This window comes from Heterodontus francisci, chromosome 10 (genome assembly GCF_036365525.1).
Source record: "Heterodontus francisci isolate sHetFra1 chromosome 10, sHetFra1.hap1, whole genome shotgun sequence".
NCBI classification, from domain to species: Eukaryota; Metazoa; Chordata; class Chondrichthyes; order Heterodontiformes; family Heterodontidae; genus Heterodontus; species Heterodontus francisci.
The window spans coordinates 12,264,527-12,287,733 of record NC_090380.1 but is presented as its reverse complement, the minus strand read 5'-3'; the positions used below and the strand labels follow the sequence as shown (position 1 = coordinate 12,287,733).

Below are 23,207 nucleotides of genomic sequence, written 5' to 3'. Positions count from 1 at the left end.
CTAGAATTGGCCTTTATAGCCACTCCAGGCGCTGCTCCACACACCACTGACCACCTCCAGGCACTTATCCATTGTCTCTCGAGATAAGGAGGCCAAAGGAAAAAAAAGTCGTCCGGAACGCTGGAAGCGTCACGGAACTCCCACATCTCACAGGTGAAGCATTTCACCCCTCTAACTGACATTTCTAGCACTAATTAATAAATAAAAATAAATACTTATTAAATCAACAAAGAACAACACAGAACAAAGAACAGTACAGCACAGGAACAGGGCATTCGGCCCTCCAAGCCTGCGCCGATCTTGATGCCTGCCTAAACTAACACCTTCTGCACTTCCGGGGTCCATATCCCTCTATTCCCTTCCTATTCATGTATTTGTCAAGATGTCTCTTAAACGTCGCTGTCGTATCTGCTTCCACCACCTCCCTTGGCAGAAGGTTCCAGGCACCCACCACCCTCTGTGTAAAGAACATGCCTTGCACATCCCCTCTAAACTTTGCCCCTCGTACCTTAAACCTATGTCCCCTAGTAACTGACTCTTCCACCCTGGGGAAAAGCTTCTGACTATCCACTCTGTCCATGCCACTCATAACTTTGTAAACCTCTATCATGTCGCCCCTCCACCTCCGTCGTTCCAGTGAAAACAATCCGAGTTTTTCCAACCTCTCCTCATAGCTAATGTCCTCCAGACCAGGCAACATCCTGGTAAACCTCCTCTGTACCCTCTCCAAAGCCTCCACGTCCTTCTGGTAGGGTGGCGACCAGAATTGTACGCAATATTCTAAGTGTGGCCTAACTAAAGTTCTGTACAGCTGCAACATGACTTGCCAATTTTTATACTCTATGCCCCGACCGATGAAGGCAAGCATGCCGTATGCTTTCTTGACTACCTTATCCACCTGCGTTGCCACTTTCAGTGACCTGTGGACCTGTGCGCCCAGTTCTCTCTGCCTGTCAATACTCCTAAGGGTTCTGCCATTTACTGTATACTTCCCACCTGCATTAGACCTTCCAAAATGCATTACCTCACAGTTGTCCGGATTAAACTCCAACTGCCATTTCTCCGCCCAAGTCTCCAACCGATCTATATCCTGCTGTATCCTCTGACAATCCTCCTCACTATCCGCAACTCCACCAACCTTTGTGTCGTCCACAAACTTACTAATCAGACCAGCTACATTTTCCTCCAAATCATTTATATATACTGCAAACAGCAAAGTAAATCCTTTCTAAATTGTTATAATTAACTATATGGTCCCTAGTGCTAGATTCCTACTATAAATATTAAATGCTAAGTAAATACAGTAATGTCCTCCCTCTGGTTTAGTTACTCTACTTATTAATTAATTCGGGTTTTACTCAATTTCTACCAATGTTTTATTTTCAAATTCAGTACAAATTCCCTACCAGCCAATCAGGTCACAGCTTTTCTGTGATGTCACTTTTCAGTTTTTTATAATTACCAGTCTGGAACTCCGTCCTCCGAGTCTTCTCCGTGAATGTCTGCCACTGTTTCTCTACTATCCTACCTTTTAACCTATTTTCTTACTTCACTTTAGGCAACTCTGTCCTCATACTTTTGTAATTGCCTTTATTTATTAAGATGCTTGTCTCGCTAGTCTTCGACCCACACTCCTCATCCCCAAACTGAATATGAAATTTTAACATGTTGTGATCACTGTTGCCTAGAGGCTTGTTTACTATGAGGCCATTAATTAATTCTGTCTCATTGCACATTATCAGGTCTAAAATAGCCTGCTCCCTGGTTGGCACACCCTCATCCGCACACATTCACCCCCACCCACACATATATACCTTCTCTCGCACACACAAACCCTTGTCCACACTCATACACCCGCTGGCACACACACCCTCACCCACAGACACGCACCGTCGCCCGCACGCACACAGCCTCACCTGCGCAGACACAGTCTCACTCATGCATACATACTCTTGCACAGGTGCACACACACATGCACACACACCCATGCCTGCATTCACACATCTTTGCCCACTCACACGCACCATCAGCCGCACACATATGCACTTACCCTCGTCTGTGCGCACACACACAGTCTATTGATTTTATACGAGAAGAAATTGCCTCCATTTGAAATGTGGAGGAGGAATATCCTCCATTTTATATATAGAGAAAGAATATCCTCCATTTATAGAATCATAGAAACTTATGGAGCAAAAGGAAGCTATCCTTCTGGAAATGCACTCCAAGGTTCCACTGTTCTTCTACACTTCTCAGTATGTTCCCATTTATTGTTTATTCCCTTGCCTTGTTTATCCTCCCCAAATGTATTACCTCCCAGGTCTCTGGATTGAATTCCATTTGCCACTTTTCTGCCCTTGTAACCAGTGCATTGATATCTTCCTGCAGTCTACAGCTTTCTTCTTCACTAACAACCACGTGGCCAATTTCTGTATCGTCTACAAACTTCTTAATCATGTCCCCTGTATTTAAGTCTACATCATTGAGATCTACTAAGAAAAGCAGAGTAAGATAAGGCAAAAAACGGTACAATGTTGGCAGTCATCCAGTCATCTGACACTATTCTATAAGGAGAGGCTGATCCTCAACTGCAGGTTTGAGCCCCAGCAGCAAGTTGCAAATCTATTCCCAAATTGGTCTATACTTCCTTCAATATTGATAACAACTTGCATTTCTGCAGCACCTTTAATGTAATTAAACATCCCAAGGTGCTTCACAGGGACGTTACCAAATAAAATGTGGCACCTTGCCCCATAATGGGGGTGTCCTGACAGATGGCCAAAAGCTTGGTCAAAGAGCGGATAGGAAGAGATGGAGTTGGGGCCTATTAGGGAAAAAGAGGGTGATATATGCTAGGAGGCACAGGGTAAGGCTAGAGTACTTAATGAGTAATAAAAACAAGAAATGCTGGAACCACTCAGCAGGTCTGGCAGCATCTGTGAAAAGAGAAGCAGAGTTAACGTTTCGGGTCAGTGACCCTTCTTCGGAACTGTCAAATATTAGAAAAGTCACAGGTTATAAGCAAGTCAGGTGGGGGTGGGGCAAGAGATAACAAAGGAGGCCTGGTCCAATCTAGACCTCCTTTGTTATCTCTTGCCCCACCCCCACCTCACTTGCTTATAACCTGTGACTTTTCTAATATTTGTCAGTTCCGAAGAAGGGTCACTGACCCAAAACGTTAACTCTGCTTCTCTTTTCACAGATGCTGCCAGACCTGCTGAGTGGTTCCAGCATTTCTTGTTTTTATTTCAGATTTCCAGCATCCGCAGTATTTTGCTTTTACTTAATGAGTACTTTGTATCAGTGTTTACTCAGCAGGAGGAATCTGACAAAATATTAATAGAAGCGGAGAGAGTAGAGGCAATGGATAGGGTAAAAATTGAGATGGGGAGGTACTGAAAAGGCTGGCTATGTTTAGGGTAAATAAGTCAAGTCCAGATGGCTTGCATCCATGTTGCCAAAGGAAGTTGTGGTGGAGATAGCAGAAGGGCTTGCCATAATCTTCCAATCTTCCCAAGATACAGGGGAGGTACCAGAGGATTGGAGAGTGGCAAATGTGACACCCTTATTCAAGAAAGGGTGTAAGGACAACCCTAGCAACTACAGGCCAGTTAGTTTAACATCAGTGGTGGGTAAGGTTTTAGAAACAATAATCAGGAAAGAAATCTACAGCCACTTGGGGAGGTTTGAGTTAATTAAGGAAAGCCAGCATGGATTTGTGAAAGGCAGATCATGCTTGACTAATCTTACTGATTTTTTTGATGAAGTGACAGAGAAGGTTGATGAAGGGAATGTGTTGGATGTTATCTATACAGACTTTCTAAAAAGTATTTGGTAAAGTACCACATAAAAGGTTGGTTAATAAAATTGAGGCTCATGGAATTGGGTAAAAAAATTGGTCTAAGGACAGAAAACAGCGAGGTGTAGGAAATGATTGTTTTTCAGACTGGAGGATAATAGACAGTGGTGTTCCCCAAGGCTCAGTGCTGGGACCATTGCTTTGTTTGCTATATATAAATGACGTGGATCTTGGAACACAGAGTAGAATTTAAAAATTAGCTGATGCCACCAAACTTGGAGGTGCGACAAACAGTGAGGATGATACAAACCATCTGCAACAGGACACAGACAGGCTAGCAGAATGGGCAGAGAGGTGACAGATGGAATTTAATACAGACAAGTATGAGGCGATGAATTTTGGCAGAAGGGATAGGGTGAGGCAACATATACTTAATGGCACAGTTCTAAAGAGCGTGCAGGAACAGAGGGACCTGGGGATACATGTGCATCGATCTTTGAAGGTGGCAGAAGATATTGAAAGAGTAGCTAGCAAAGGATATGAGATCTTGGGCTTCATAATTAGAGGCCTTGAGTACAAAAGCAGGGAAGTTATGCTGAACCTTTATAAAGTTCTAGTTAGGCCCCAACTAGAGTATTGTGTCCAGTTCTGGTCACCACACTTTAGGAAGAATGAGGGTCTTTGAGAGGGTGCAGAGGAGATTTACCAGGATGGTTCCAGGGATGATGGATTTTAATTACAAAGTTAGGTTGGAAAAGCTGGGTTTGTTCTCCCTTGAACAAAGGAGATTGAGGGGAGATTTGATAGAGGTGAATAAGATTAATGACATGTAGACAAAGGATTAATGACATAAGGCAGACAAAGAAAAGCTGTTCCCATTAGCTGATGGTGCAAGAACTAGGGGACACAGATTGAAGGTTTTGGGCAAGAGATGCAGGAGGAATGTGAGGAAGAACTTTTTTACACAGTGAGTGATAATGACCTGGAACTCACTGCCCACAAGGGTGGTCGAAGTGGAGATAATCAATGACTTCAAAAGAAAATTGGATTGGACTTGAAAGTAGTAAACTTACAGGGCTAGAGGGATCGAGTGAAGGAGCAGGACTGACTGGATTGCTCCGCGGAGAGCCGGCATGGACTCGATGGCCAAATGGCCTCCTTCTATGCCATAAAGGACACTGAGTTAGTTTTTACTGAGGGCGGTGAGATTGGTATTGTGTATTTGGGCTTTTCAATAGGTACTTGATAAAGCAAAGCACAGTATACGTGATCGCAAAATTGAAGCTCCTGGAATTAATGGGGAAGTGGTTATGTTGGCAAGGTGACGGAAAGCAGAGAGGAGTGGTGAACGGGTTTATTTCATACTGGAGAGAAGTGTACAGAGGTGTCATTCAGGGATCAGTATTTTAGGACCACTGCTTTTGATATATGTTAATAACCTGGACTTGGATATATAGGGCATTATTTCAAAGTTTGCAGACGGCACAAAATGTAGTAAAGAATGAGGAGGATAGGAACACGCTTCAGGGGGACATCGACAGAATAGAGAAATGGGAAAATACATGACAGATGCAATTTAATACAGAGAAGTGGTTCATTTTGGTAGGAAGAATAAGGACAGTCAATATAAAAAAAAGCTACAATTTTCAAGGGGGTGCAGGAACAGAGACCTGACACTGTACCTAAAGATGTATTTGAAGTTGGCAGGACAAGTTGAGAAGGCGGTTTTCGGAGTTATGGCTTTATTAACAGAGGCTTAGATTAGAAAAGCAAAGAAGTTGGACTAAACTTTTATAAACTCTGGTTAGGCCTCAGCTGGAGTATTGTGTTCAGTTCTGGTCACCACACTTTAGGAAAAATGTCAAGGCCTTGGAGAGAGTGAAAAGGAGATTTACTAGAATGGTACCAGGGATGTGGGCACTTCATCTATGTGGAGGGATTAGAAAAGGTTAAGGGGAGATTTGACAGAGATGTTCAAAATCACGAAGGGGTTGATAGCGTAAATATGAATAAATTGTTTCCTGTGGCAGAAGGGTTGGTAACCAGGGGATGTATATTTAAGATAATTGGCAAAAGAACCAGAGGTAACATGAGGTAAAAAATGTTTACACAGTGAGTTGTTATGATCTGGAATGTGCTATCTGACTGGTGGTGGAAGCAGATTCAGTAGTAACTTTCTGATAAATACTGGAAGGGGGAAAATTTGCATGGCTATGGGGAAAGAGTAGGGGAGTAGGACTAATTAGATAGCTCTTGCAAAGAGCCAGCACAGGCATGATGGGCCAAATGGCCTCCTTCTGCACTGTATCATTCTATGATTCTAGGTGGTAGGCCGGCCAGAGGAGCATTGGAATGGTCAAGTTGAGAGGTAACAAAGGCTAATTTTAAGTTTACTAAGAGCTGAACCTAATAATGAGATAATATAAAGAACAAGAATAAGCTGAGCAATTCAAAGCAGTTTTGCTGGAAGAACAAAGAACAATTACCTGTACATATATTACTTCAGTGAAGTTGTTTGTGTTGTTCAGTTTGACCCTGTGTTTCTCTGAGCACACCAGCATGTTTTTTTGGTTCAGTAAGTAAATGGTGGCATCAACATTTCCACGGGCCTCAAATAATTGGACAGTGATCGTTTCCTTCACGCCAGCACGAACAATCGTTGGAGCAGTGATCAAATAGCTGTAGAAATACAGATGGAACAACAATTGTGCAATCAATAATCAACCTGCCTTCCAGCTTCACCTCTAGGGCTAATAGGATTTAATTAAGAGGACAGGTTGCATAGACTGGGTTTATAGTCTCTAGAGTTTAGACAATTAAGGGGTTAATCTTTATTTATTTAGTTTGATTTATTTATTTAGAGATACAGCACTGAATCAGGCCCTTTGGCCTACCGAGTCTGTGCCAACCATCAACCACCCATTTATACTAATCCTACAGTAATCCCATATTCCTACCACATCCCCACCTGTCCCTATATTCCCCTACCACCTACCTATCAACCTGCAAGTCTTTTGCAAATCTTATTGAGTTCTTTCAGATGATTAATGGATTTGATTGTGTAGATAGAGAGAAACTATTTCCTGTAATGGAGGAGTCCAGAACAAGGGGACATAACCCTTAAAATTGGAGCCAGGCTGTTCAGGGTGAAGTCAAGAAGCACTTCTTCACACAAAGGGTAGTGGAAATCTGGAACTCTCTCAAAAATGCTGTTGAGGCTGAGGGTCAATTGGAACTGGCGTCAGGCAAGCCCCTCACCTGCCAAGAATAAGGAAAATTAATTTCACCACAAGAACGTTGATTTTTAAACTGCTGATGGTGAAGAGAGAACTTGCTTTAAAAAGCAATTGGAGACTTTGGCTGGAGAGAGACATTAGCATATCAACAGACAGTACTTCAAAGGACAAAGGGGCTATTCCCTGCTCCAATTTAATCCACAATGGACTTTTGATAACCAGACGTTGAAGCATTCCATGTTAACTGCTAAGATGGCCGAATACACAAACAGACGGGTTGTACCAGTTTGATCACATGACTGGCTGACTCTTGGAGTTTATTTGAATTTGAACTTCCAACAGGGAGTTTGAACTCAGAAGGCTGTTTTCTCCTGGATTGAGAACACCTCTCTCCTGTCTGCTCTTATCCCACTCACCAGCTTCAGAAACCATTGAAGACGTTGAAGAACCCCAAGAGAGAAAAGTCTCATACAGTGAACAAGGTTTAAGAAGAATACTGGACCCCAACGAAAAGTAAGAGCTGTCTACAATCAAGGACTCTACAGCGAGCTGGAAACACAGAAACAGTAACAAGAAACCCCCTTTTAGAGACTGCCTCAACCCTCTCCATTTTATTTTTCTTCTGCTCTTTTCTGTCCCTATTTGCATGTGTGTATCGCGTGTGCATGCCAGTGTGGGTGCGTTGTTTATCCGTAGATGTTAACCGTATTAGAGTTTAAGTTTATGGTTTAATAAATTCCACTTTTCTTCTTTAAACCTATAGAAAACCTGGTGTGCTCATTTCTTTGCCTTATAATTGGAAAGCTGTGAACAAGTATTCACAAAGGGGGAGCTCAAAACACAGTGTGTTTAAAATTAAACCCTGTTACAATAAGACCAGGTGAAGACAGTAAAAGACCCCTAGACACCTTTCTCACTTGGTCGCAACAACGTCAAAACTGAGATTGATAGAGTTTGTTAGGCAAAGGTATTGAGATTTTCTGAACTATGGCAGGCCGACGGAGTTAAGGTACAGAACAGCCATGATCTAACTGACTGGTCGAAGAACAGACTCAGTGGTTGAGGCTTTCTCCTGTTTCTGTTTGCTTCCTGTGCTCAGATGCTTGTTTCAGCCTGACATATTCTTCCCCGGAATTAAAGTAATCAAGGCTTTAGGTCGATCGTTTGGGAGTTTGCCAAAGTCAGTGGGGATAATGTTGACTGTGCAATAGTAGAAGATGGTTAATGGAGGATTGCCAGCCTGTTTTACTTCCGTCAGATCTACTACAGCCATTTCAGTACAGATCACCTAACATATTCTCACTGATTGAACTTGTGATATTCTGGTCTGTATAATAATCCTTTAATTTTGATACTGACTCCATCAACTGGGCCATGAAGTTTCTCAATTAGTACAACTATCCCACCAACAACTTCCATCAAATTGCTTCATATTTCACAATTATTGCACCTTTTCCTTTAGTTTCTGCTTCACGGGCCCGCTGCAAAATCGCCTGACATGTTCTTGGCTTTCGAATATAATACACCATACATCGAGTCAGCAGCTAGAGTTGAGATAAAGGCTCACGATGTTCTACATAAAGCACCAGCCTGCAAAACATTCACTGGCATTTTCCCTTAGTACTGTTTGTGTTAACTATTGAGTTGTAGAATCATTGCTGCAGTGTGAGAACAAAAGCCTATAGGGAAAAATATTTTGGTAAACTTGCTTTCAGGTCGGCAGGACCATCCTCCCCCCACCTCTGTTAAAAATTTTCAACAGAACCTGATGGTGTAATATGGATAATTTTGAACCCTGGATGGTGTGTGTTTTTTGTTAATTAGATTAGGAGCAGATTTCCGTGTTCAATGCCTTGTTTGGGTGCAGTGAATAGGACAAAATCATAAAGAAGCTGCTCACTACCCCATCTATTATTTTGATTTGCCTCATTGGCTGCTCCCAGGCACATGAATACATAACTTTGTTCCAAGTATCTGCAAGAAATTTATCTCGAGCAGTGCCAAAAGTTTCAGAAGATGTCAAGTGTTAGTAACAAAGTGTTAACTAAAATTGTTACTTACGAAGGTGTTTGTTCAGTAACTGATATGCACCAAGAGACACAAAGCAGTATTACCAGCAGCTCCATAACTGAAAAAAAACAGCTGTCAAAACTGCCAAGAGCGAGTGACCGACTGAATTAATCTAAAACCTTGTAGAGGTTTGTAGTCAATATTGACATTAAGTTACTCATTAATTGTGGAAGAGTTTCAACATTTAATGGCAAACTGAACTTTTAACTATTTTACTCCCGTGTATCAGAGACAAGTGATACCCAGTCACATCAATACTGGATTCTGACGAGTACAGAAGTTCTATAAAATAAAACCAAAATACTGCAGATGCTGGAAATCTCAAATAAGAACAGAAAGTGGTGGAAATACTCAGCAGGTCTGCCAGCATCTGTGGAGAGAGAAACAGTGTTAACATTTCTTGTTTGTGACCTTTCATCAGAACTGTTTTCAGTTCTTTGAAATACCTTGATTCCAATCAAATTCCAATTAACAGCATTTCAAATTTTTCAGTTAATTTCAAAAGTAGGTTTCAGCATTTCCACTGTGCGCATTAGTGGAACAAGCATCTGGATTCATTTACTGAGATTGTTTAGGATAGAAATTCATTTTGGCTGTAGTATAGAACCAGCCAATCCAATTCACTCTGCATGATATCAAGAAATGGCTGAAGGCACTGGATACTGCAAAGGTAATGACAACATTCTGGCAATAGCACTGAAGACCTATGCTCCAGAACTAGCCACAGCCCTAATCAAGCTGTTCCAGTACAGCTCCATCACTGGCATCTACCCGGCAATGTGGAAAATTGCCCAGGAATGTCCTGTGCACAAATCCAACCTGGCCAATTACTGCACTATCAGTCTACTCTCGATCATCAGAAAAGTGATGGAAGGTGTCGTCGACAATGCCATCAAACGGCACTTGCTCAGCAACAGCCTGCTCACTGATGCTCAGTTTGGATTCCACCAGGACCACTCAGCTCATGACCTCATTACAGCCTTGGTCCCAACATGGACAAAAGAGCTGAACGCCAGAGATGAGGTGACAGTGACTGCCCTTGAGATCAGGGCAGCATTTGACCGAGTATGGCATCAACGAGCCCTAGTAAAACTGGAGTCAATAGGAATCGGGGGAAACCTCTCTGATGGATGGAGTCATATCTAGCGCAAAGGAAGATGGTTTTGGTTGTTGAAGGCCGATCATCTAAGTCCCAGGACATCACTGCAGGAGTTCCTCAGGGTAGTGACAAGGCCCAATCATCTTCAGCTGCTTCACCAATGACCTTCCTTCAATCATAAGATCAGAGGTGGGGATATTCGCTGATGATTGCACAATGTTCAGCATCATCTGTGACTCCTCAGATACTGAAGCAGTCCGTGTCCATATGCAGCAAGACCTGGACAACATCCAGACTTGGGCTGATAAGTGGCAAGTAACATTCGCACCAGACAAGTGCCAGGCAATGACCATCTCCAACAAGAGAGAATCTAACCATTTCCCCGACATTCAATGGCATTACGACCGCTGAATCTGGAGGCCTGCTACCTGACCTGAACCCGACAGGACACGACGACATGTTTCGGGTTCGGGTCGGGTCGGGTCCATCTTCAGGGTCCGGCTTTCAGGCTCAGGTCGGGACGGGCTGAATTCAGGTCGAGTCGGGTCGGGTCGGGCCGGACACACACGGTAAGTGCTCTGCCGGTAAGTTTCGAAATTAAAAACTTAACCGAGCTGGGAGTCGGGGACGAAATTGAGTCTGTGCAGTGAGCGAGTGCCATTACTATGATGTCATCGCGCATGCACTGCAGCTTTGTGGAGCTTTCCAGTCAGAAGGTAAGTAAAGGAATGGTCGAGTCGGGCCCGAGTCGGGTCGGGTCTGGCTTGAGTCCGCTGTGGTTCGGGTTGGGTTCTTTTTTCCCCGACCTGAGAAGGCCTCTAGCTGAATTCCCCACTATCAATATCCTGGGGGGGTCAGAAACTGAACTGGAGCAGCCATATAAATGCTGTGGCTACAAGAGCAGGTCAGAGGCTGGGAATTCTGCAGCGAATAACTCACCTCCTGACTCCCCAATGCCTGTCCACCATCTACAAGGCACAAGTCAGGAGCATGAGGGAATACTCTCCACTTGCCTGGATGGGTGCAGCTCCAACAACACTCAAGAAGCTTGACACCATCCAGGACAAAGCAGCCCGCTTGATTGGAACTCCATCCACCACCTTCAACATTCACTCCCTCCAACACTGACGCACAGTGGCAGCAGTGTTTACCATATACAAGATGCACTGCAGCAACTCATCAAGGCTCCTTAGACAGCACCTTCCAAATCCGCAGCCTCTACCACCTAGAAGGACAATGCATGGGAATAACACCACCTGCAAGTTCCTCTCCAAGCCACACACCATCCTGACTTGGAAATACATTGTTGTTCCTGCACTGTCGCTGGGTCAAAATCCTGGAACTCCCTTCCTAACAGCACTGTAGGTGTACCTACCCCACATGGACTGCAGTGGTTCAAGAAGGAAGCTCACCACCACCTTCTCAAGGGCAATTAGGGATGTGCAATAAATGCTGGCCTAGCCAGCGACACCCACAGCCCACAAACGAATAAAATCAACGAATCACACGGGCGCCCCCTGCATGTCACAACGGATCTTCCATTTCACGATGTCAGGCGGGAAATATAAAACCCAATCTTTTCAAGGCCTATCTTGTACCACCTCCCGATTTGAATTTTCATCCCTCTGTGTTGCATTGAGTGTTTTGTTTTTTTGTTTGCAGATATTCCCCTAAAATTCTGCCCTCTTGCTTGCCTGATTGATTGAATGACCGGTGGCTCCCTCCCATTTTTTAAGCCAGCCAGTAATTTCTGAACTGGTTGTTCCATTTTCTTCCAGGAACAGAGGGCTAGAAACTGGTCTCAGACTCTGACGCAAAGTGGGCAGTATGGGATTGGCCGTCCATTAGAAACAGCACCTCATATTCCATCCCACTGTAGTCAACATCATTTTCAAACGTTTCATCTGTTTCTCTGGAATTTTGCTATTCTACCGCTAGTAATACTCAGGAGAATTACAGAAGAAATTCTGTGTTTGCATTTTTCCTTTCCAAATCTTATGAGTTCAATTTGACAAATTTCAAAACAACCACTAGCATCCATAAAAGCAGAGTTAAGGTGGAGTGTTCATTTGGCAGGAATACAGTTCAGTTTTGCAGCAAGAATATTACATAGAATGATATTGAATGTACGGCACAGAAATGGGCCATTCCAACTAACTGGTCCATATGGGCTATGGATGTACAACATTTACAAGACCCCTTCCTTCAGCCCATCTTCTTTTCATGAACAATTACCATAGATCACACTGAAGTCAGTAGTGGGCCTTGATAAGCTGCAAATCTCCAAGATCTTTGCACTCGCCCAATTTTGGCCTCTTGCACATCCCCAATTTTCATCCCTCCACCATTGGCGACCAACCTTCATTCTAAGCTTAATTCCCTCCTTAAACATTTGTCACCTTTCTCTCATCTTAAAACTTACCTAGTATTGGTCACTTATGTGAATATCTCTATGTGACTCCTATGAAGCACCTTGGGACGTTTTACTATGTTTGATGGTATGAAGCTGAGGGTGGCATTCCATCTGTCAGCAGCAGATGATAGTTTTACACTGGCAAATGAGAGGTGAAAATCTGCTTGAAGGGACAAAGATCACAATTGGTATTCAATGATTCAGGAAGCTCTATGCTGCAAACAATTGCAAATCGACAAAGTTAAATTGTAGATTTTAATAAGCAAAGCAATCCGAAATCTTACCGCCTCAACACAATTTGAACCGTGTTGTTCATTATCAGTCTGCATTGTTATACAGCTATGGTAAATCTGCACTGTACCATACTTTCTCCTTGGCTATAAAGTCCTTTCCAGAATGGCTCACTCAAAACTACACACACAGTCCTCTTAACTATGTCTGAAGCGTTAATGAGCAATAAGTTGGGAGCTGCAACTTATTGTTAGTTATCACCTTTTGTGTTCTGTTAAGGAGTTAGCAAGACTTTGGAATAAAATAACAAACGCTAAGTCAAAGTATGTTTATTTTTATTCTAATTAACATTTACCTTCAGGCGCAATGACACTTTTATGTGTAGTCATGTTTTATTTCTTACAGAACTACAAAAATATTTTTTACGCTACTATAGATATTGGCCAAACTTTTATGAAATGCACAAGGAACCATTTTCTGCACTTCAACACAGATACTTCACTGTTGATGTATAGAAGGTAGCAGTTCTATAATCTGTTATATATGGCGGCAAAAAATTGTCTGTTAAAAGTTTTTTCTTGAATTAAAATCCTAAACTTTCAGGCGAAATCTCTTTACCCAGAGATGGTTAGCATGTGGAATTTGCTACCACATGGAGTACTTAAGGTGAACAGTATCAACGCCTTCGAGGGGAAAGTGGTTACTTTTGTGAGGGAGAAAGGAATAGAAGGACATGTAGATGAGATGAAATTAAATCAGGTGAGAGGAGGCTCGTGTGGAACATAAACAAAGACCATGTTGGCCAAATGGCTCGCTTCTGTGCTTTAAATTCTATGTAAAAGAAAACCACCAAAAGAAACTGTTAACACAGTATGTATTACTTTATTCCATTAGAATACACTGCAAATGCATTCTGTATTCTATCTGAATTGATAAATGTTGCAACCCTTCTGGAACTGGTTCTCCATCCAGAAATACCATTGAGCAGAGTCCATAGTTGTTTCTATTTTCACATCATAATCCATTCAGGATGCAGGGCTAAGGCCATTAATCTGAAATGCAAATCGAAGATTGAGAATGTCATCTTCTTTACAGTATTCTTCTTTCGTTTTTTTATGACAGTATTATCTGACCCAGCTGCAGAGGTTATAATGCTTTGATTGTGCAATTTGGATAAACTGCCTAAATAAACTATTAATGCCAACCTTATTAGGTGTCCCAGTCAGTAACACACCCGCTATGAACTACATGTGCCAGAAAGACTGGGTTCCCAGTCTTTGGTGAATGGACAGCTTTATTTCATGGCAGTGGTAAGTCCATTAAAATTGTTTTAGCATCCCCAGGGTTCAAAAAGGAAGATGACCAGAATTCACATGCCCCACTGTATGATCTCAACTGCACCCCAGATAGAGTGTGTGTGTGTATGTATCCACTGCTGTCGTTACCCAGTCTGGCCTATATGTGACTCCAGACCCACAGCAATGTGGTTGACTCTGAAATGGCATAGCAAGCCACAGCAGTTGTACCGACAGAAAAGTTGAAGAACTGAACCACACAGACCACCTGGTATCGCCCTTGGCACCAGAAATGACAAAGGCACACGGTGCCCAGTTGACCCTGCAAAGGCCTCCTCACTATCAAGGGACTTGTCCCACTGACTAGTCAAGCAACAGCTTGGCAGTCATACTCACTGAATGACACCTTACAGTCAATGTCCCAGACTCCTCCACCACCAGATGTGGCAGCACAGTGGAATACTATCAGATGGGAGTAGCCCTAGGAGTCCTCAACATTGACTCAGGATCCCATATAGTCTCATGGCATTAAGTCAAACATGGGCAAAGAAACCAACCTGCATGCTGAACATCACCTGGGCAAGGGTACAGAATGTACTCTGGATGAGGGCACTTCAACGTCCATCAACAAGAGTGGCTCAGTAGTACCACAACTGACCAAATGGGCTGAGTCCTGAAGGACATTTTTGACTGGGCCTGCGGTTGGTGGTGAGAAAACCAACATGAAGGAAAAACCTATTTGACTTCGTCCTCACCAATCTACCTGTTGCAGATACATCTGTCCGTTACAGTATTGGTAGGTGTGATCACTGCACAGTCTTCGTGGAGACGAAGTCCTGTCTTTACACTGAGGATACCCTCCATCATGTTGAGTGACACTACCATTGTGCTAAATTGGCTAGTTTCAGAACAGACTAGTAGCTCAAGACTGGGCATCCATGAGGTGCTGTGGGCCATTAGCAGCAGCAAAATTGTATTAAACCACAATTGTATAACCTCATGCCCGGCATGCTGCCTTTTTTCCCTGACCTTTGAGCTGTGGAAAAGTTCAGGAAAAATCTAGATTTAGATCTTCTCTGAAATTTAGCTTCAAATTTCAGGACTTATCTCAACATCAACAGGACGTTTTTGCTCTGGACTACACTGGTTATAACCCAATACCCAACTTTGTCTCTGAATTGCTAGTCTGTTGTGATAATTAAAGTAACTTTGATCAGTTTACTGTCCTACCCCCACCACTGCTGTGATTGAGAAACTTCAATCTCCTGCTGAGCCTGTGACTGGCCTCTGGTAAGACTGGTTTTTCTGCTTCAGCCTATTCCTGGCCAGAAAATCACTCACCTGTGCTGAGTTCACTCATAAGCGACCTACAGTCATCTCAGATTGACCACCTGAGGGCATAGTAGTTGAAGGGTTTGGAGGATGGAGGTGGCAACCTGGAGATGGGAAGCAGCAGCCTGTACTGTTCCCTTTGCACACCTGGAGGACCAGATCACACCTACTTTCGTGCCGATCTTGGGCCTTGCCGGTTGGTGCCTTCAACATTAACAACAATATTCACTGCCTGGATTGGTGGTGGAAGCAGAAACATTAAACTCCGTTCAAAGGTACCTGAAGTGCTGTAACCGGCAAGGCTACAGACCAGGTGCTGGAAGGTGGGATTAGATTGGGCGGCTAGTTTTTTCGGCCGACGCAGACATGATGGGCTGAATGGCCTCCTTCTGTTCCGTACCTTTTCTCTGATTCTATGGTGGGTCTTGTTTAAGCTGGAGCACCTATTCTAATGCTCATCAACCTAATGCTTTTGTATGATTAAATGTGTATGAACCTTCAATTAACTATAGTTAGCTTTAGACATCTGCAACTATTGGGAAATTATAGCCTGCTTAGAGCAAGGGTTGACAATGTGAATAAACAGGGGAGCCAGACAGTGCGAGTTAAGACAAGCTGTAAAATGAAGAGTAACCAATGACAAAACAACTAACGAACCTAAGACCAAAAAAGGAATGTATGAGACCAGAGACTTTAGAATTAGAATTAGAATTCGAACATTACAGCGCAGTACAGGCCCTTCGGCCCTCGATGTTGCGCCGACCTGTGAAACCATCTGACCTACACTATTCCATTTTCATCCATGTGTCTATCCAATGTCCACTTAAATGCCCTTAAAGTTGGCGAATCTACTACTGCTGCAGGCAGGGCGTTCCACGCCCTTACTACTCTCTGAGTAAAGAAACTACCTCTCACATCTGTCCTATATCTATCACCCCTCAACTTGAAGCTATGTCCCCTCGTGTTTGCCATCACCATCCGAGGAAAAAGACGCTCACTATCCACCCTATCTAACCCTCTGATTATCTTATATGTCTCTATTAAGTCACCTCTCCTCCTCCTTCTCTCCAACGAAAACAACCTCAAGTCCCTCAGCCTTTCCTCATAAGACCTTCCCTCCATACCAGGCAACATCCTAGTAAATCTCCTCTGCACCCTTTCCATAGCTTCCACATCCTTCCTATAATGCGGTGACCAGAACTGCACGCAATACTCCAGGTGCGGTCTCACCAGAGTTTTGTACAGCTGCAGCATGACCTCGTGGCTCCGAAACTCGACCCCCCTACTAATAAAAGCTAACACACCATATGCCTTCTTAACAGCCCTATTAACCTGGTTAGCAACCTTCAGGGATTTATGCACCTGGACACCAAGATCTCTCTGTTCATCTACACTACCAAGAATCTTCCCATTAGCCCAGTACTCTGCATTCCTGTTACTCCTTCCAAAGTGAATCACCTCACACTTTTCCGCATTAAACTCCATTTGCCATCTCTCAGCCCAGCTCTGCAGCCTATCTATGTCTCTCTGTACCCTACAACATCCTTCGGCACTATCCACAACTCCACCGACCTTAGTGTCATCTGCAAATTTACTAACCCACCCTTCTACACCCTCTTCCAGGTCATTTATAAAAATGACAAACAGCAGTGGCCCCAAAACAGATCCTTGCGGTACACCACTAGTAACTAAACTCCAGGATGAACATTTGCCATCAACCACCACCCTCTGTCTTCTTTCAGCTAGCCAATTTCTGATCCAAAGCTCTAAATCGCCTTCAACCCCATACTTCCGTATTTTCTGCAATAGCCTACCATGGGGAACCTTATCAAACGCCTTACTGAAATCCATATACACCACATCCACTGCTTTACCCTCATCCACCTGTTTGGTCACCTTCTCGAAAAACTCAATAAGGTTTGTGAGGCACGACCTACCCGTCACAAAACCGTACTGACTATCGCTAATGTACTTATTCTTTTCAAGATGATTATAAATCCTGTCTCTTATAACCTTTTCCAACATTTTACCCACAACCGAAGTAAGGCTCACAGGTCTATAATTACCAGGGCTGTCTCTACTCCCCTTCTTGAACAAGGGGACAACATTTGCAATCCTCCAGTCTTCCGGCACTATTCCTGTCGACAATGACGACATAAAGATCAAGGACAAAGGCTCTGCAATATCCCCCCTAGCTTCCCAGAGAATCCTAGGATAAATCCCATCTGGCCCAGGGGACTTATCTATTTTCACACTTTCCAAAATTGCTAACACCTCCTCCTTGTGAACCTCAATCCCATCTAGCCTCGTAGCCTGAATCTCAGTATTCTCAACAACATTTTCTTTCTCTACTGTAAATACTGACGCAAAATATTCATTTAACACTTCCCCTATCTCCTCTGATTCCACACACAACTTCCCACTACTATCCTTGATTGGCCCTAATCTAACTCTAGTCATTCTTTTATTCCTGATATACCTATAGAAAGCCTTAGGGTTTTCCCTGATCCGATCCACCAATGACTTCTCGTGTCCTCTCCTTGCTCTTCTTAGCTCTCCCTTTAGATCCTTCCTGGCTAGCTTGTAGCTCTCAAGCGCCCTAACTGAGCCTTCACGTCTCATCCTAACATAAGCCTTCTTCTTCCTCTTGACAAGCGCTTCAACTTCTTTAGTAAACCACGGCTCCCTCGCACGACAACTTCCTCCCTGCCTCACAGGTACATACTTATCAAGGACACGCAGTAGCTGCTCCTTGAATAAGCTCCACATTTCGATTTACCACCAGAATACGCAATTATAACTGTATAAAAATCCTTGGAGCCTGTCCAAAGTATTCTAGTTACTACTGAAGACCAGAAAAGGAGGAACAGAGTGGAGAACGTTGGTTACATACAAATATACGAATTAGGAGGAGCAGGCCATTTGAGCCTGCTCCGCCATTCATTAAGTGCGTGGCTGAACGGATTACTCCACATTCCCGCCTACCCCTATAGCCTTTCACCCCCTTGCTTATCAAGAATCTATCTGCCTCTGCCTTAAAAATATTCAAAGTGTCTGCTTCCACCGCCTTTTGAGGAAGAGAATTCCAAAGACTCATGACCCTCTGAGAAAAAGATTTCTCCTCGTCTCTGTCTTAAACGGCGACCCCTTATTTTTAAACAGTGACCCCTAGTTCTAGATTCTCCCACAAAGATCTGGCAAGTGCAGTACAATGTAGAAAAATGTGAAATTGTCCATTTTGTCAGGAAGAATAGATCCACCCTGTCAAAATCCCTCAGGATCTTATATGTTTCAATCAAGTCGCCTCTTACTCTTCTAAATTCCAGCGGATACAAGCCTAGCCTGTCCAATCTTTCCTCATAAGACAGCCCACCCATTCCAGGTATTAATCTAGTAAACCTTCTCTGAACTGCTTCTAACGCATTTACATCCTTCCTTAAAAAAGGAAACCATTACTGTACACAGTACTCCAGATGTGGTCTCACCAGTTGCCTGTATAGCTGAAGCATAACCTCCCTACTTTTGTATTCAATTCTCCTCGCAATAAACAATAACATTCTATTAGTTTTCCTAATTACGTGCTGTACCTGCATACTAACCTTTTGTGATTCATGCACTAGGACACAGGTCCCTCTGCATCTCAAAGCTCTGCAATTTCTCACCATTTAGATTATATGTCTCTTTTTTATTCTTCCTGCCAAAATGGACAATTTCACATTTTTCCACATTATACTCCATTTGCCATATCTTTGCCCACTCACTTAACCTATCCTTTGTCGCCTCATGTGCTCTTCACAACTTTCTTTCCTACCTTTGCGTCATCAGCAAATTTAGCAACCATACCTTCAGTCCCTTCATTTAAATCATTTATATAAATTGTAAAAAGTTGAGGCCCCAGCACAGATCCCTGTGGCATACCACTCATTACATTTTACCAACCAGAAAATGACCCATTTATGCCTACTCTGTTTCCTGTTAGCTAGCCAATCTTCTATCCATACCAATATGTTACCCCCTACACCATGAGCTCTTATTTTTGGAAATAACCTTTGATGTGGCATGTTATCAAATGCCTTCTGGAAATCTAAGTACAATACATCCACTGGCTCACCTTCATCCACAGCATATGTAACTCCCTCAAAGAACAAAGAGCAGCTCTGTAACACAGGACTCTGTGCTCGACGGGCTGTCCCCAGGGATGCACACCGAGTTAAACATCAACTGCTGCTGGAGGACCATCAACTCAGTGAAAGACGCACTTTGGTCTTCCCAAAACCTGCTTACCTTCCAGTGCAAAGAGTTGTCCACGACTGAGTGTTGCAAACTGGTACATTCCAAGATCCAGGACAACGTGCTGAGGAATATACTAAAGCTTGGGGCAGCCGGCGCAAAGGCTCAATGGGAAAGGACTCCCGCCATAGTATACCAAGGGGCTGGAACCCGTGTAAAACCCCTAGGGCTGTACGCACCAAAAATGTTTTTTGCTGTGCTATGCAAATGCACATTGCATACAAAATGGAATGGAATGAGTTATGAGGCACTTCATGTTTTGTATCGGAGGAATCTGATCTCTATTATACTTTCTGAAATGTACAATTTGAACTGATATTTTTTGCAAATTTTTACAAATAAAGTATATTTTTGGAAAAAAAGGGGAAGAATGTTGCCTGGAGTCTGACAGTTTCAGGAAAGCAAGGACCCGTGGAGAGTCGTTGCTTGTTGCCTATTGTACCTTAATAAATTCTTATTGATTAACTATAATTTGGCTGTTATCGCTGTCTCACCAAACTGGTTGTCTTGTGCCAACTAAAGTAAAATAAAGGGATATTTTTTCCCACAAACTGCCTGAACTGTGTCACTGTCCTTGAGTTCAAACAGGAGAGATCAACTTCGGAAGAATTAATATACTATAGAGCCAACGAAAATCTTAAGGTTCACAAACAAATGCCTCCGAAACTATACTTAGCTATTGCTAATGGTTCCAATTCTGTGAAGCAGGGCCCAGGCGGAATTCAAAACTGGGACCTAGTTTACAGGAAATTTGAATGGGCAAGCTGCAGATTCTTAATGGGCAACCTTGGAAGCTTGCTGTTGAAAAAGTCCCGAACAACGGGCTATCCTTAAAAGTATCAAGGAAGGGGAGATGGACAAAGAAAAATGGGTAATCAGAAGGGTTGGTAACAGCTGGGAAAGGTGGGTAGAGGATGGGATCGGGGACTGAGAGTAGATTAGATTGGAGACTGTGAGATTAGATTGGGAAGGTGGGGAGAGGTTGGTATCAGGCAGGGTGGAGGTGGAGACGAGCAGGGTGGTGGGGAGGAGCAATGGCAGGCAGTGACCCGTGTTCTTTGAATGTGGGCTCAGGATCACTCCTGCTCCTCCCAACTTGTTGGCTGCCGCCTGCAGACTGGTTTTGGGCCCTCTAATCTTGCAGTGAGGGCCTCAAACAGGTGTTAGGATGTTTACTTGAATATGCAAATGGACCAACACCTACTTTTTTGCCTACACAGATATGGAAACAGCACACTTCTATTCGTAAAAAGAATGCAAGATTCCTGCCCACCGTAATGAAGGCTTAGGAAGCCGTTCAGTGCTGAAATATTGCGTTATCGAATTTCTAGCCCAAGATATCCTTTAATAAGGTCTTTTGAGTTAAAATTAAAATATTTTGTAACTCAAATGTTTTGCAATATAGCGTTTCCCTTCTCTAAAATTTTGGGATACTCAGTGGCATCATTAGTGACCAATCATGCAAATTAAGATACATTAATAATGGTGCCACTATATGCAGAATAAAGATTGAAACCTGGTATGAATACATACCTTTAAACCTAGTAGGGTCAAGCTGGAGTTGCGGAGTATGGGTTGAGAAGCGTTATTTCAAATTGCGAAGACATGTCCTAACTTTGGAATCAGAATAAGTTTTTGACTTGGGTGGTGCAGTCTCTGAGGTAATTATCTGTAGCACAAGAAGTCCTTTAGCTGCTGTGGGATGGGTAGCTTGGATATGGTAATAAGCTGAGAATGACCCAAACAATTCCGAATGAACAGTCGACACAGCTGTTTCAAGGAGGGAGGTCCTAAAAAAAAAAGCAGCCACAGGGGAAGTGTTTGGTTTGAATATTCAGTTAACATTCTGAGACGTATTTATTCTGGGAACAACAGCAATGGAAACAAAACATCAGGTTAGTTAAGAAAATATTGAGTATTGGTAATATGTTATCACATATAAAAGCCAATTCAGTGATCCCACGCCCCTGAAGGGAGCCTAGCTCGTCATGAGTGATATTCTGTTCACCAAAATAATGGGCTGCCTGCCCACCTCATGCTCCCTATAAGCTTGTGTTCCAACACAGAACATGGGATCATGGAATTGACCATGTACTCGTTAATCCTTTGAGAACTACGGCAATTTTTTAAATATACAAAGCTAAACGTATTGTCCTCAAATTGCTTGCTATGTCTGCACGGGGGTCTTTATATAATCAGGGTGAACAGGAGCAGAAACTGAGGTGGGCCCAGTTACTGCTCCTTACACCTTTGAAGGTGGCATCAGGGAAAGAGGTGAAACTGGTGGAATGACAGAATCTGATGGAATGCCCACCAATTTTGTATCCAGTGTCCCCAAGAAACACTTGTACCTCACTGTCAGCTGGGGAATCAGCTGTACCTCACTGCCGGCCGGCGGATCAGGCGTACCGCACCGGTGGTTAGGGGCATCAGGCAAACCTCACTGCCAGCTTGGGGGGGGGGGGGGGGGTGGTGGGGAGAAATCAGGCCACCCAATTTGGTAAGAATGTTCCCCTTGCATCAGTCCGCCAAGAAATGATTGGCTCCAGTGATAAGGCCTTTGAATGGATCAATTCTTTGAAATCCTTGCTTCTTCGGCCAGCCGCTGATCATCATCAGTAATCCTTTACCCCACAATATCGAACAGACAATATAAGTGTGCACACCCACCCACCATACCTATGTATCCTAATTTCAGGAGTTCTAATGGGGTCCAGGGCCACCTGGGTCAATGGGTAGAAATTCTGCCCTGACATGGTTGGAGGAAGACAGTAAAATCACAGAGTTTTGGGGCCATAATGTATAATAAAGGTTCATGTGATTACTTATTTCTGGAGTTCTATGTTGTTTTCATAAACCCTAAAATCACAAACAAGAGAAGCTAAGAGAGAGCATGAAAAGATACTGGCAGCTAACATTAAAAGGAATCGCAAAGTTTTCTACAGACATATAAATAGTAAAAGGGTGGTAAAAGGAGGAGTGGGGCCATTAGGGACCATAAGGGAGATTTACACATGTAGGCAGAGGGCATAGCTAAGCTATTAAATGAATACTTTGCATCTGTCTTTACCAAGGAAGAAGTTGCAACCCAAGCAATGGTGAAAGAGGAGGTAATTCAGGCATGAGAAGGGTTTAAAATTGATAAAGAGGACATATTAGATAGAGTGTCTTACTTAAAGTGGATAAAACACCAGGACCGGATGAGATGCATCCAAGGATACTAAGGGAAGTGAGGGTGGAGATTGTGGAGGCAATGGCCATAATTTTTCAGTCTTCCTTAGACTCGGGGATGGTGATAGAGGACTGGAGAACTGCAAACATAAAGATAAGCCCAGCAACTACAGGACAGTCAGTACTTCGGTGGTGGGGAAACTTCTAGAAAGAATAATTTGGAACAAAATTAATAGTCACATGGACAAATGCAGGTTAATGAAAGAAAACC

At 43.2% G+C, this 23,207-nt stretch overlaps 2 protein-coding genes across 5 annotated transcripts in view; both read right to left on the bottom strand.

The window, feature by feature from the left end:
• LOC137374292 (complement C3-like) overlaps positions 1-9,215 on the bottom strand; it is a 71,820-nt gene extending 62,605 nt beyond the window's left edge. The window contains exons 1-2 of the mRNA XM_068040107.1: positions 9,097-9,215; positions 6,286-6,478 (exon numbers count right to left, since the gene is read on the bottom strand). Coding sequence (XP_067896208.1) covers positions 6,286-6,478; positions 9,097-9,161 — 258 coding nt within the window. The 5' untranslated portion in view covers positions 9,162-9,215. The remainder of the gene's footprint in view (positions 1-6,285; positions 6,479-9,096) is intronic.
• A 4,547-nt stretch (positions 9,216-13,762) lies between these two features.
• The window catches only part of LOC137374291 (ankyrin repeat and SOCS box protein 9-like), a 106,789-nt gene continuing 97,344 nt past the window's right edge, over positions 13,763-23,207 (bottom strand). For 3 of the 4 annotated variants that reach the window (XM_068040101.1, XM_068040104.1, XM_068040102.1), the window contains exons 8-9: positions 21,299-21,555; positions 13,763-13,900 (exon numbers count right to left, since the gene is read on the bottom strand). In XM_068040101.1, the coding sequence (XP_067896202.1) occupies positions 21,431-21,555 (125 nt within the window). In that variant the 3' untranslated portion in view covers positions 13,763-13,900; positions 21,299-21,430. The remainder of the gene's footprint in view (positions 13,901-21,298; positions 21,556-23,207) is intronic. The other variant, XM_068040106.1, reaches the window with a different exon arrangement.